The sequence below is a fragment of the Typopeltis vanoorti genome, chromosome 9 (genome assembly GCF_054136105.1).
Source record: "Typopeltis vanoorti isolate ZY-2024b chromosome 9, IOZ_Tvanoo_1.0, whole genome shotgun sequence".
Lineage (NCBI taxonomy): Eukaryota > Metazoa > Arthropoda > Arachnida > Uropygi > Thelyphonidae > Typopeltis > Typopeltis vanoorti.
In genome coordinates, this window is record NC_143557.1 from 17,949,560 (window position 1) to 17,963,572 (window position 14,013).

Consider the following 14,013-nt stretch of genomic DNA (forward strand, 5'->3'; position numbering starts at 1 on the left):
CTATGTTCTGGTTACTTCGTGTGGCAAAATAAATTTTACCTACAAAAAGAAGGTACAGCCATGGGCTCACCACTGTCTCCCCCAATCGCTAACTTCTATATGGAAACTTTTGAGCAAAGTGCTCTTGATTCCTCCACTCTAAAACCTACAGTGTGGCTTAGATATGTTGACGATGTGTTCGTTATCTGGCCACATGGGCGACAAACAACATGAACCCATACAATTTACTATCGAAATTGAAAATCAGAACTCGCTCCCTTTCCTGGATACACTGGTCACACGTCTTCCTTCAGGCAGTCCTTCACGGTCTACTGCAAACTGACACACACTGGCCAATACATACATTCTAATTCATACCACCACCACCCGTCACAAAAATATGGAGTCAATAACACCCTTAAAAACAGAGCCATAACAATTTGCTCTAACCAGCAAGCAAAGGTTGGTCGATTGGTAAAGCCTCTGCTATTAATGGCTCACGTAAGCAAGTTTGAGCGCGGTTAGTAGTTGGAAGGGGATCAGTCGTTCGATGTTGTTGGCACACTCTCCCTCGATGAGTCTTTGGACTCCCTGGAGGTGTCAAATAAGAATAATAATAATAATAATAACCAACAAGCTCTGAAACAGGAACTAAAAATCATCAGGACACATTTATAAATAATGGCTATAACAAAAATACTAATAATAAAGTACTTCATAAAACATCATCAAAAAATAATCTAGATTACAGCAAAACCATAACCATCCCATACATTAAAGGGTTATCAGAAAAAATCAACAGAATCCTACACCATTATAATCTCAATGCCGCCAATAATGGTGGCATGAAAATTCCAAGAATCTGGATGGCACACATTCAGCCTACTTAATATTTAGTATCCAGCATACTTCAGGACTCTAGGCAACCTTCAGCTAGTATTGGAAACCGTTCCATACCAACTGGTTGGAATTTATATGTATAATCATGGTGTTTATATATATATATATATATATAGACTTATATTAATAATAGGACTCTAGCGTTGATGTAGTAAGTTTTTTTTTTTCCACCAGAGGTCAGGCCAATAATTGTTGTAACAGTTGGTTAAACTAAAGTTTTACTCAAACACGGTAGTTGTCTCCATAATTTTCCAAAATGTGTTTATCTGATCCACACACGAAAGGCCACAAGACCTACACATTAGTGCCATGTGTGGGCAAGAGGAATAGAAGAAAGGAGGAAGCTGTTCACATTTTGCTTGAACAGCTGAGGGTTGTAATCTTTGGGGAAGGCAGAGTGGGAGAGAGTATTCCCAGGGACAGAAATAGATGGGATGAAGGAGAAGGCAGTGAAATTGGTTCCACATATATTTCCCACATACAAGTATCACTTTATCATTAAAATACTGTGGATCACAGATAGTTGTAGGAAGTTTTTATTTTTTCACTTGGTTACAAAGTAAATTATACTTATCAAGAAATTATATTCGTATTTAATTCTTTAACAAAATGTAAGTGAACAAAGTATGTACATGAAGTTTCTTCATACTTAGCCATTTGTACATAGAGGCTGTAGTGAAAATAATTGATGTGCTAACGTTGTTTGCTTACACATAAAGGATTAAACAAGAATATATAGTTCTTGTCAAGTATAATTTAGTTTGTAACCAAGTGAAAAAACTTTATACAACCATCTTTTGATCCAGATATGGATCAAAGATAGTTCTATAGACAGTCATTATTAAAAATTATGGAAACAGCCACCTTGTTATAGTAAAATTTTAGTTTAATATAAACCAAAATAATCACTCAACACATCTGACCTTCATATCAAAGTAATCTTCTGGAGTTTACACATATTTACAAAGAAACAAGCTACATTACAATGGCATGCTAAGGTCAGTAATTTGGTCAACCATTAAAACTACTACTGCCTGACCTCTGATGGGGAAAAAAAAAAAAACTTTTACTACATCAAAATTAAAGTCCTGTTAATATTATCTATTTGATTACAAATCATTAAGAGAGATATTAGATTAGACAGCAAGTTGCTCTTACATAATTACATAAATTAGAACAGAACAATATAGATGGTGGCCATTAAGAGCTGAAATTATTGCATAGTCTTAAAGTAAGGGTTTGCTTGGAAACCTTGAAGAATTTAAGTGGGCTGAATGTGTGCCATCCAAATTATTTGGATTTTTTATGCCACCATTGTTGTTAAGATTAGGATGGTTGATGAAAATTACACAGCTTCTTTAAATTTGCGTACATACCAGGTTTTTGTACGTGATGTAAGGAACAGGTATACTTTTCCAATCAATTTGGTGTTGGTGTAGGATGTTAAGAGTGTGATCTGAGAGTCCTGACACCAAAATTTTAAAATTTAATGTGTCGTTTGTGTGTTCTTTTTTATGAATAGGAATTATGCATCCAGTTTCACCAATATAAGTAAGTTATTACAAATGCAATGGATATGATATACTACAGAGTGGGCCAGTGGGGTGGGAGTATGGAGAGGATCCTTAGGAGTTGAATATTTTTTAATTTTATAGATGGTTTAAAAGTAGCATTATGATTATAATGGTGTAGAATTTATTCATTTTATCTGATAACCCTCTAATAAAGTTTTACGAATAACTTTATTGATGTTTTTGCTATAGCAATTATTTATAAATGTATTGCTAATAATTTTTAATTTTTGTTAAGAGCTTGTTCATTAGAGCAAATTGTTATAGCTGGTTTTGAGGAGTGTTAATATTTTATTTTACGAATATTTTATGGGACTCCAAGTTTTTGTGAAGGGTAGTGATAAGAGTTGGCATGTATATATTGGGTGGTATGTGTAGGCTTGTGGTAGATATTAAATGACAGACTGCCTGAGGGAAGATCTGTGACTAGTGTATCCAGGAAAGGAAGTGAGTTTTGATTTTCATATTCAATAGTAAATTGTATGCACTCATGTTGTTTAAACATTCAGGTGGCAGAGGAAGGTGTTTAAAGTTTGGCGGCTGTGTGGCCAGATAACAAACAAAAAGAATTACAATATATTAATTCCTCCTCCTTATCCAGTGGTTATAAGAATTCCTTCATAAAAAGAGCATTGAGTAGTCGTCTTTCACTATCCTCTTCAAATACAGAAGAAATAACGCGTATACCTATCCCCTATGTGCAAAGCGTTAGTGAATGCATAGCTAAAGTATTAAAACCACTAAATATTTGTGTTGCCTTTCGACCCATCAGAAAAATCTCTACATTCCTCACTTCTCCAAAGGACAAGTTTCTACATCTCAGCTATCCAGGTGTCTACCAGATTCCCTGCTCTTGTGGGTTATCATATTTTGGACAAACAGGAAGATCTACTCTTATCCAGTTAGAAGAACACAAGTGGTATATTCAGTACCTTGAACTTGAACAGTCTGGACTTGCAGAGCATGACATCAACACTAGACATAGAGTTCATTGGAAAAAGACAAAAGTCATTCACAAAAGTCAGTTCCTCATGGAATGGCTTTACAAAGAAACATGTGAAGCGTTACTTCACTCCCCTAACCTAAACAGATCCGATGATCTACGTCTTTCCCCTTTGTGGGAGATAGTACTCTATAAATCAGAAAATCTTTCTTAACTTTTGTAATTGTATACATATATATATATATATATATATATATATATATAATTTTTATTTATTTATTATTTTTATTTTTTTCAAAATAAATTTAGGAAATTTAACCTTAGCTACTTAGGTGGCACTTTGTGAATATATCAGTTATTGTTTAATTAGCCTTTGTACTTGTACTGATGATGCCTGTGATACTCAGGTGAAATTTCAACTAATAAAGAATATTTTACGAGTTAATTCCGTTATTATAATAGTAAGTAATATGTCTACTCATGGTATTTCCTTACTGAAACTTATAAGATAACAAAAACATTGTCAATGTATCTAAGCCAAACTGTAGGTTTTAAAGTAAAGGAATCTAGACCACATTGCTCAAAAGCTTCCATATAAAAGATAGCAAGTGGGGTGGACAGTGGTGAGCCCGTGTCTGTACCTTCTTTTTGTATGTAAAAATTATTTTGCCACACGAAGTAATCCAAGTATAATACGTGGGCAAAGGGAGTTGTAATATCAGGTAGAAATTTGTTCTGTAAGAGAAGAATTGTGTCACTGATGAGGACAGTTGTGAAAAGGGCAGAAACATCAAAACTGACTAATAAATCATTTTTGCAGAGTGTTATGTTTTTAATTTTGTTTATGGAGTGTTGTGTGTTTTTTATATAGGAGGGGGAAGGGGAATGACCTACTAACTCCTTGAGTGCTGACACTAATTTCATGGCTAGATGATAATTAATGCTGTCTATACCTTTAACTATTGTCCAAAGTGGAACATTTGGGAATCTCATATATTCTGGGAGAGCAGACAGAATGGGGTAACAGTTTTTTAACACTGCCCAATGGCCAAGAGGTGGCAGACTTAAGTTATTTGACAGTTTTCTTCTTAATCCTGTTAGTTGGATTGTAGTTCACAAGCTGATAAGTGTTGCTATCAGAGACTAATTGATTAATTTTCTGAATGTAAACAGATTTTTTTAGGGCGACCATGCCATTACCTTTGTCTGACTTTGTTACAACCATATCCTGATTAGCTTTTAATGACTTGACAGCTGCTAGTTCTGTTTTGGTGAGATTGCTACATACAGTTTTGTTTAGTCAAAACATTACTTGTCCCTAAATGAATTTTATCAGCTATATTATTTGGAAGAAATTGAATGCCTCTTTCTTTGGTATATTACATCCAGTTTATTAACAGTTCTAGGTGCTACTGCAAAGTTTAAGCCTTTATTAAGTAGTGAAAGTTCACCGTTATTTAGGATGTGACCAGATAGGTTCATGGCAATGGCCATGACCACATGGCCATTGCTTCGATGTGGTTGGTCGCTCCTCGTCTTCTTTGTTGTTCGCTGCTAGAGTGACATGTCAGGGAAGAGATATCCTGATTGGTTGTATTTGTGTGACGAGTTCAAATTTTGCCATTGTCTTAATATATGAAATTTAGCCATAAGTTTTACTTTCCAGAATATATTTATCTGAATTATCAGTGATCCTTTCAAGCACATTCAAAATATCAGGATTCATAAAACTTGATATCAAGATTTTAAATTTAAAACTTGATTTTGGGGTCATTGCTAGGTTTTTATGGGATGTTTGAATTTGGTCCCTAATGTTTTTTTTTTTTTTTTTAGCATACCATGTAATTGTAATGTAGCTTGTTTCTTTGTATATATGTGTATTCTCCAGATGATGGTTTTGATATGAAGGTTGAAACATTGAGTGATTATTTTGGTTTATATTAAACTGAAGATTTACTATAACATTGTAGTTGCTTCCATAATTTTTAATAATTGAATGCTGATCACTGTGTAACCATGAAGGAAAGGATAGTTCTATATACAATGAAAAATTGTATATGGAAAATATGACTTCTGAACTGTTTCAACATAGGTCTCTTTCTGTGTCTCTGGCTTCCACTGATGAGACCTCAGTAAAGGTCAATACCAGTCTGGGTAATAACCCTTTCATGAATACACAGCAATATACACTTCTGCAAGGAAGTCATTTGCATTATGAAATACTGAGGCATTTAAAGTGAAGTCAGCAGCCTTTATGAGTAAAGGATTAAGCAAGAATATAATTGCTTGGTAACTATAACTTGTTTTGTAATCAAGTGAAAAAAAAAACAAAAAAAAACTTGCACTGCTTGGAAAGGAGTCAGTGGACACTCCCATGGACAAGGTGCATCATGCCATGTAACAAGTCACATGTTCATAGCCAGTATAAATTGGAGGAATATGATGCTCCTAAGTCATTGTAACTTGGTCCAGGTGAAACGGCTGTGAGAAAGAAACTGACAGGATTTGAAAGAGACATTTTGATAGGATAACCTGTTTGCAGGCCTATCTGTTTGGCAAATTATTGACAAATTGGGCCATCCCAGGTCAACAATCAGTGATATCATACTGAGATGAAAGTGCAGGGACACAACTGCACAACCCACCGCACTCACTGAACGTGATCATAAGGTGCTATGAAGGATGATATGTAAAAACTGCCATTTTTAGGTCGACATGTTGAATGCAGAGTTCTGGGCATTGACTTGAACATGAATATGCATGTAAATATTCAGAACAGAGGCTCACAGCATGGGTTTCTATGGTAGGAATACAACATGCAAGACCTACATTACCCGAAACAAAAGCAACATGCATTATCATCTTCAGTGGTGCAAAGAGCATGTGCAGTGGGATGCGGAAGCTTGGAAAGCTGTGTTATGGATCACTGAATTATGCTACGCCTCTACTGAGCAGATGAATAAGTGTAGGCATGGCAGATGCTCAGTGAACATCTTTTGCCAGAATGTGTAACCCCAACTATGAAATTCAGAGATAGCTGTGTGATGGTATGGTCTGTTTTTCCAGGTTTGGCCTCAGACCTCTGTTTGTAGTAACACAAACAATGAACTCTGGGAGTTATCTGAACTTCGGGACAATGTAATGCTTCCTACTTTGTGGCATTTCTATGAAACTGACCATTGTCTCTTTCAGCAAGACTGTAACTGCGTGGTTTGTGGACATGATTCAACCTTACTGAACATAAGGTTGACTGATGTTCAACCTTATTGAACATCTGTGGGTGAACTGAAGTATCAGGTGAGGTCAAGGGATGTCCACATTATAACAGTCCAGGACTTCATTACATGCCCGCAGGAAGAATGGTCTAAAATTCCCATTGATTGCTATCACACACTTATGGAAAGTATGTCCCGTAGGATTGCTGCAGTCATTGCAGTGAAAGGCGATCCTACATCTTATTAAGGTGGGTGCCATGGCTTTTTGTTTCTCACACTGTGATGTCCTTTAACTTGTTTCCAAGCAGTGTATATTAACATAATAAAAAAAGATTAAACTAATTTAGCAATCAGATATGAAAACAAAATTGTATATGGAAATTTAAAACATTTTCTCTTCTTCCTTACCCTATACCTCTACCAGTTTCTTTTGCAAGTTTAGGTTTCTGTTTCTTTTATATAAGTGGTAAACTTCAGTTATTCACTATTCGTGGCAAAGGACATTCTTGGAAATTAGTTGTAGCACTTATTCCTCTGGTTATTGCTATTTGCATTGCATTAAGTAGGACGTGCGACTATCACCATCACTGGCAAGGTGAGGGCTAACATTCATTGTTAATAATTAAGTAATCATTTTCATTATTTTTATTCTACTTCCAATCACAGTTAGTGATATGTCAGGTTTGATCGAACTGTGGCTCTTATCGCCCAAAGTCAAATTAAAAGTTGATGGTTCGCTTGTTTTTTCTAACATTGCACATATACAGGCAACCTATGTTTTTAAGTGATTATAAATAAGGATGGACTGGGTTGTCAACACTGATGTTACAGAGTGCATGTGACTCTTGGATAGTGACGATATTTATTTTTTAACATTTGTGTTATGATAAATTAATGACTAACATTCATTATTTTCATTAAAAATATTTTATCCTGATGCATCACCATGCTTTTTCTCACAGTTATGACCTCTGTTTTCTACTGTGCATTTCAGACATCCAGTTTTAACCAATGATCCATATTAAATGATTTAAGAAATACAGCAGAGAGATATCAATGTTAAATAAGTATTTTGATCTTAATTATTATTAGACTGCACTTCAAGATTTGTTAATAAGCAAAATATAACTGCTAAAATTTTTTAGTATTACCTGCTTGCATATAACCTGTACATCTCTCACAACTTCTGACACAAACACGATTGATGGTGAAACAATTGCTGAGGACTGTTTCAATTTAAGATACGAATGATTCATAAATTTAGCAGAGATTTCCAACTACACGGTTTGAACTATTTGAATTTAAACTTTTAATGCAAACAGTTTGAACCATGTGGTTGAAATGTGATCATGCTGTCAGCTAGATGTGGCCCCCAACAGGTCAGTCCATACATACAAAGAGACACATTTAGTTTAAATCTTCCTTTAGATTATTTAGTTATTGAAAAATTAATTATAGAGCAGACCTGCACTTCCTGTGACAATACTATCGCAAAAATATAAAAGTAAAACAAAAATTATAATAATAAAGGTAATCAAAATTAAAAAAGATACATTGGTACACATAACCATACTTTAGGAAAAAACACTGCTGTACACAGAGTAAGAGCCATACACATTATTATCACTCTTACTGTATAGATTTACATATAGATTTTAAAGTTTGGCCTAACAGGAGTCAGAAAAGTGAATATAAGATAAACTTTCATTAAGCAACAATGGAATGCAAAGTATATACTCTGTGAAGAAACTTTAAAGGAGATAGAGAAGATGAGAGATCTGGGAGTGGTGGACAAGGACCTAAAATTCAGGGCCCACATTGCACAAGTTGTGAAGTTGTTACATTGGATAATGGCAATGATGCAGAGGACCTTGACATGCAGAAATAATCCATATGATGCCTTGATCAGACCTCATATGGATTATTGTGCACAGATTTGGTCACAGGGTTTTCGTGGTAACGAGTTTATGGTGGAGTCCAGACAAGGTGCACAAAGGTGGTAAGTGGTCTTTGGAATGTGAAGTATGAAGAGAGATTGAAAGAACATAAATTGCAAAGCCTCATGAATAGGAGGAGAAGAGGGGATATGATTGAGAAATGTAAGTTGGTCAGGGGTTGTTACCAGGTTAACATGGAGGAAATTTTTCTTAGAATGGGAGAGGGGATAGAACAAGAGGCCATCCCTGGAAATTATAAGGAGAGTGGAAGCAGAAGAATGAGGAAGAGTTTCTTTGCTTAGAGAATGGTTGGTGAGTGGAATGCATTGCCTGAGTGTGTTGTGAATGTAGATACATTGAATCAGTTTAAGGCATGGTTGAATGAGCTTTGTATGTGACAGTATATACCTCCCCCAATGAGTCTAACTCCATGGAGGTCAGATGTTAATAATAATAACGTGAACAGTTTTAGGCTGCAACATATTCACCAAAGCAACAACCACTGTGTTCTGATACTCCTGGCATTTGTGTATAGACATAACAAGTTTTACTTTTTTGTGTACTTACTTTCTTGTATATTAGGCATCTGATAATAGATTCATTCGAGTTCAGGCCATTCCTCTTATATAAGTCTTTTCTATAATCAAACTCACTCCATACATCATTTCTTCTACATAGCCTCTGCATTGAATCATTTGTTATCATATTAGCATGTCACATATCAAACTAGTAGCAATCTCTTTGATACATTCAGGAATTTACCATTATGCCTGCAGTTTGGATTTGTTATGTGCAGACAGAAGGAACTGTAAACATCTGCCTTGAAGAACATAAGAAATACATGCATCACTATCATTATAGCAAGTCAGAATTGGGAGACCATGCTTTGGTCACTCTTTCACATAGGATTAAATAAAAGAAAACTATCTATATAAAAGCTATTACAGTTCTGAGTGATTTTTTGGTGTTAGCATCTGTACTTGAACTCTTCTCGGACCTCAATAATAATATGAATGAATGCATCAATGCATCCATAAGAGACTGCCAGGGAGTCAGGGACTTGTCTAGGGAGATGACATACCAGCTGTGATATCTGTTCTTGAATTCATTCATACAACATCCAATGGCAATTCATTCCAATCATGCACAACTCTGAAAGAAAAATCTAGCTCTCATTCCCTTCTTAACAGCATTCATTCTCAATTTCCAAAGATGCGCCCCTCCTTTCTCTACCTTCCATAAAATGAAAAATTCCATCTAATGAAATTTTGTATGACGCTTTCAGAAGCTTGCATCATATTGCCCCTCTTTTCCCTGTTTGCTAGTGTCTGCAGTCCACAAATTCTCAATCTGTCTTCATATATTCCACAATACTGGTATAATTTTTCATAGAAACTCTTTTGCATTCTCTCCATAATACCATTAAAAGCACAAAAAGATTACAAGAATGCCATACCATACATTAGGGTGTTATTTCTTATGAGATTAATTGTATTATTTAATCTCTGTTTCTAATTATTTTTTTTATTTTTGAGTGTACCTATATATGCACAAGGGTTCACTCTGATTGGTGCAATGACTTTAACTCTTTCTACTACATTTTTGAAAATTATGGAGACAACTACCATGTTTGAATAAAAACTTTAGTTTAATATAACTAAAATCTACATTCGACGTTTCGACCTTTATGTTAAGGTCATCTTCTGGAGCATACAACTATACACAGACAACAAGCTACACTACAATCAAACTGGTTTGTTAAAGTTACTGACGAACCGCTACAACAATTGTTGACCTGGTTATCTGTTGGTTGTAGAAATACATTGGGTGCAACAACAAGTTTATGTATCTATCTATATACATATATTAACATCATGATTATAAATGTACATTCTAGCCAGTTGGTATGGAATATACATTTATAATCTGTAAATTTCTAATACTAGCTGAAGATTGGCTATGGTCCTGACTTATGCTAGATCTTATATATTAGGTAGGCTGAATGTGTGCCATCCAGATCCTTCTTATATATTAGGTAGGCTGAATGTGTGCCATCCAGATCCTCCTTATATATTAGGTAGGCTGAATGTGTGTTGGATCTAATATATAAGATCCAGCATAAGTCAGGACCCTTTTACTTGTTCCACAGGTTCCCCGTTCACAACACAGTTGACATTTTCAACAATTCTACCTATTTTCATTGTCTTTTTAATGCTGACCTTCATACTATATCTATTACAACAGCTATTCAATTTAGTCAGAGAATCTTGCAGACTTGTAGCGGATTTATTCAGAAGTATAACATCATCCGCATAAAGCAAAGAGCTGACATGAACATCTCCAATTCTGATATCATGTTTAATACCACTTTCCTCCATAATGTGATCCATATAGATAATGAATAACAGAGGGGATAATGTACATCCTTGTCTCACACCAGATTTAACATTAAACCATCTTCCTGTACATCCTTCAATTCTAACTGCTGACTTACAACTCAAATATAGACTAAGTATTGCTTGATATAATTCCCCATTGACACCATATAACTGTAGCATATTGAATAGCTTCTCTCTTGGCACCTTGTCATATGTCATATGTGTCCAGATCAACAAAACTTAAATACGGATCTTGGTTATATTCCCATGCTTTCTTGACTATTTGTCGTAAAGTAAAGATCTGATCCTGACAGCGTCTATTTGGTCTGAATCCAGCTTGTTCTTCACCAAACTTTTCTTCCACAATTCTTCTCAACCGTTTCTCAAGTATACTTGCATAAATTTTACCAGGAACACTAAGTAGGGATATACCTCTGTAATTCTCGCATTCAGTTTTATTTCCCTTTCTATATATGGATACTATGAGAGCTCTACTTCAATCATCAGGAATTTGTCCCTCTGCCCAGGATTTCTGAACTATGCAGTGCAGCCACTGTAGGACTTTTATACCTCCATACTTAAACATTTCTGGTTGAATATCATCTATTCCTGCTGCCTTTCCACATTTCAAGCCTTTGATGGCTTTTTCTACTTCAAGTATGGATATGTATTCCTGATGGTATGCATGTTGAGTGTTTTTTACCACTTTGCTATCACTGCTTGTTTCATTAAGCAATTTTTCGAAGTAATTACTCCATACTTCGAGGATATCTTTTTCTCCTGTTTTCATGTCACCTTTATCATCTCTGATTCCTTTTACAACACTCCTTCCTCCATTTCTGAACTTCTTCAACAAAATCCAGAATATCTTGCCACCTTCTTGATATTTACTTTCTATGTTCTTACCAAAGTCTTCCCATGAATTTGGTTTAGCTAGGTTTATACAGCGTTTAGCATTCTTGCATTTGTCTCTGTATTCTCAAAGAGAACAAGCTGACTTAGTTGACAGGAACTTTTGATATGCTTTCTTCTTTTCCTTCACTGCCTCTTTAACTTCCTGTGTCCACCAGGGAGTTCTGATTTTTTTATCCTTGCAGACAACCTCACCACATGCCTCTCTGGCAGAATCAATCAATGTTTTCTTCAGAGTTTGCCACTTAATCTCCAAGGTTTGATTCCTGTTCTCAAACTCTTTCATTTTCTTTTCAATAATCTTTGTGTATAGTGATGTTTTCTCCCTGGTGCAGGACACCAGAGTGTACAGAGGATTTGAAATTGGAAGTGATCACTATTTAGTCTTGAGCAGGATAAAATTGAATTTCATGTTGAAAAGAATAACATGTAAGAAAGTTTTAAAGCGAATAAAAGTTGAGCAGCTCTCAGATGTGAACTGTAGACTAAAATACAGAAATATTATTGAAAAGAAAATGAAAGAGTTTGAGAACCAAACCTTGGAGATTCAGTGGCAAACTCTGAAGGAAACATTGATTGATTCTGCCAGAGAGGCATGTGGTGAGGTTGTGTGCAAGGATAAAAAAATCAGAACTCCCTGGTGGACACAGGAAGTTAAAGAGGCAGTGAAGGAAAAGAAGAAAGCATATCAAAAGTTCCTGTCAAATAAGTCAGCTTGTGCTCTTAGAGAATATAGAGACAAATGCAAGAATGCTAAACACTGTGTAAAACTAGCTAAGCAAAAGTCATGGGAGGACTTTGGCAAGAATATAGAAAATAAATATCAAGAAGGTAGCAAAATATTCTGGAGGTTGTTGAAGAAGCTTAGGAATGGAGGAAAGAGTGCTGTAAAAGGAATTAGAGATGATAAAGGTGAAATGAAAACAGGAGAAAAAGATATCCTTGAAGTATGGAGTAATTACTTTGAAAAACTGCTAAATGAAACAAGCAGTGATGACAGCACAGTGATAAAAAACACTGACCAGGCATGCAGTCAGGAATACATATCCATACTTGAAGTAGAAAAAGCCATCAAAGGCTTGAAATGTGGAAAGGCAGCAGGAGTAGATGATATTCGACCAGAAATGCTGAAGTATGGTGGTATAAGAGTCTTACAGTGGCTGCACTGCATAGTTCAGAAAGCCTGGACAGAGGGACGAATTCCCGATGATTGGAGTAGAGCTCTCATAGTACCCATATATAAAAAGGGAAATAAAACCGAATGTGAGAATTACAGAGGTATTTCCCTACTGAGTGTTCCAGGCAAGATCTATGCAAGTATACTTGAGAAACGGTTGAGAAGAATTGTGGAAGAAAAGCTTGGTGAAGAACAAGCTGGATTCAGGCCAAATAGAGGCTGTCAGGATCAGATCTTCACTTTACGACAAATAGTCGAGAAAGCATGGGAATATAACAAAGATCTGTATTTAAGTTTTGTCGATTTGGAAAAGGCATATGACAAGGTGCCAAGAGAGAAGCTATTCAATACGCTGCAGTTATATGGTGTCAATGGGGCATTATATCAAGCAATACTTAGTCTTTATTTGAGCTGTGAGTCAGCAGTTAGAATTGAAGGAAGTACAGGAAGATGGTTTAATGTTAAATCTGGTGTGAGACAAGGATGTACATTATCCCCTCTGTTATTCATTATCTATATGGATCACATTATGAAGGAATGTGGTATTAAACCTGATATCAAAATTGGAGATGTTAATGTCAGCTCTTTGCTTTATGCGGATGATGTTATACTTCTAAATAAATCCGCTACAAGTCTGCAAGATTCTCTGACTAAATTGAATAGCTGTTGTAATAGATATGGTATGAAGGTCAGCAATAAAAAGACAAAGACAATGAAAATAGGCAGAATCATTGAAAATGTCAACTGTGTTGTGAATGGAGAACCTGTGGAACAAGTAAAACATTTCAGCTACTTAGGCACAATCTTTACTGAAGATGGTAAACTAAATATAGAAATAGACAACAGAATCAGCAAAGCTGGTATCGTGGGAAGTCAATTGAATAAATTCATATGGAATAAGAAAGAAATTAGTCGGAACACTAAATTAGCTGTATACAAGACAGTGTTCAAACCAATTTTAACTTATGGATCTGAGAGCTGGGTCAGAAGTAAAACACTTG

At 35.5% G+C, this 14,013-nt stretch overlaps 1 protein-coding gene across 1 annotated transcript in view; it reads left to right on the forward strand.

Moving 5' to 3' along the window:
- The window catches only part of LOC150102905 (phospholipid phosphatase 5), a 216,669-nt gene that overhangs the window by 152,927 nt on the left and 49,729 nt on the right, over window positions 1-14,013 (forward strand). Inside the window, exon 7 of the mRNA XM_090398045.1 lies at window positions 7,033-7,203. Within this exon, the coding sequence (XP_090254171.1) occupies window positions 7,033-7,203 (171 nt within the window). The remainder of the gene's footprint in view (window positions 1-7,032; window positions 7,204-14,013) is intronic.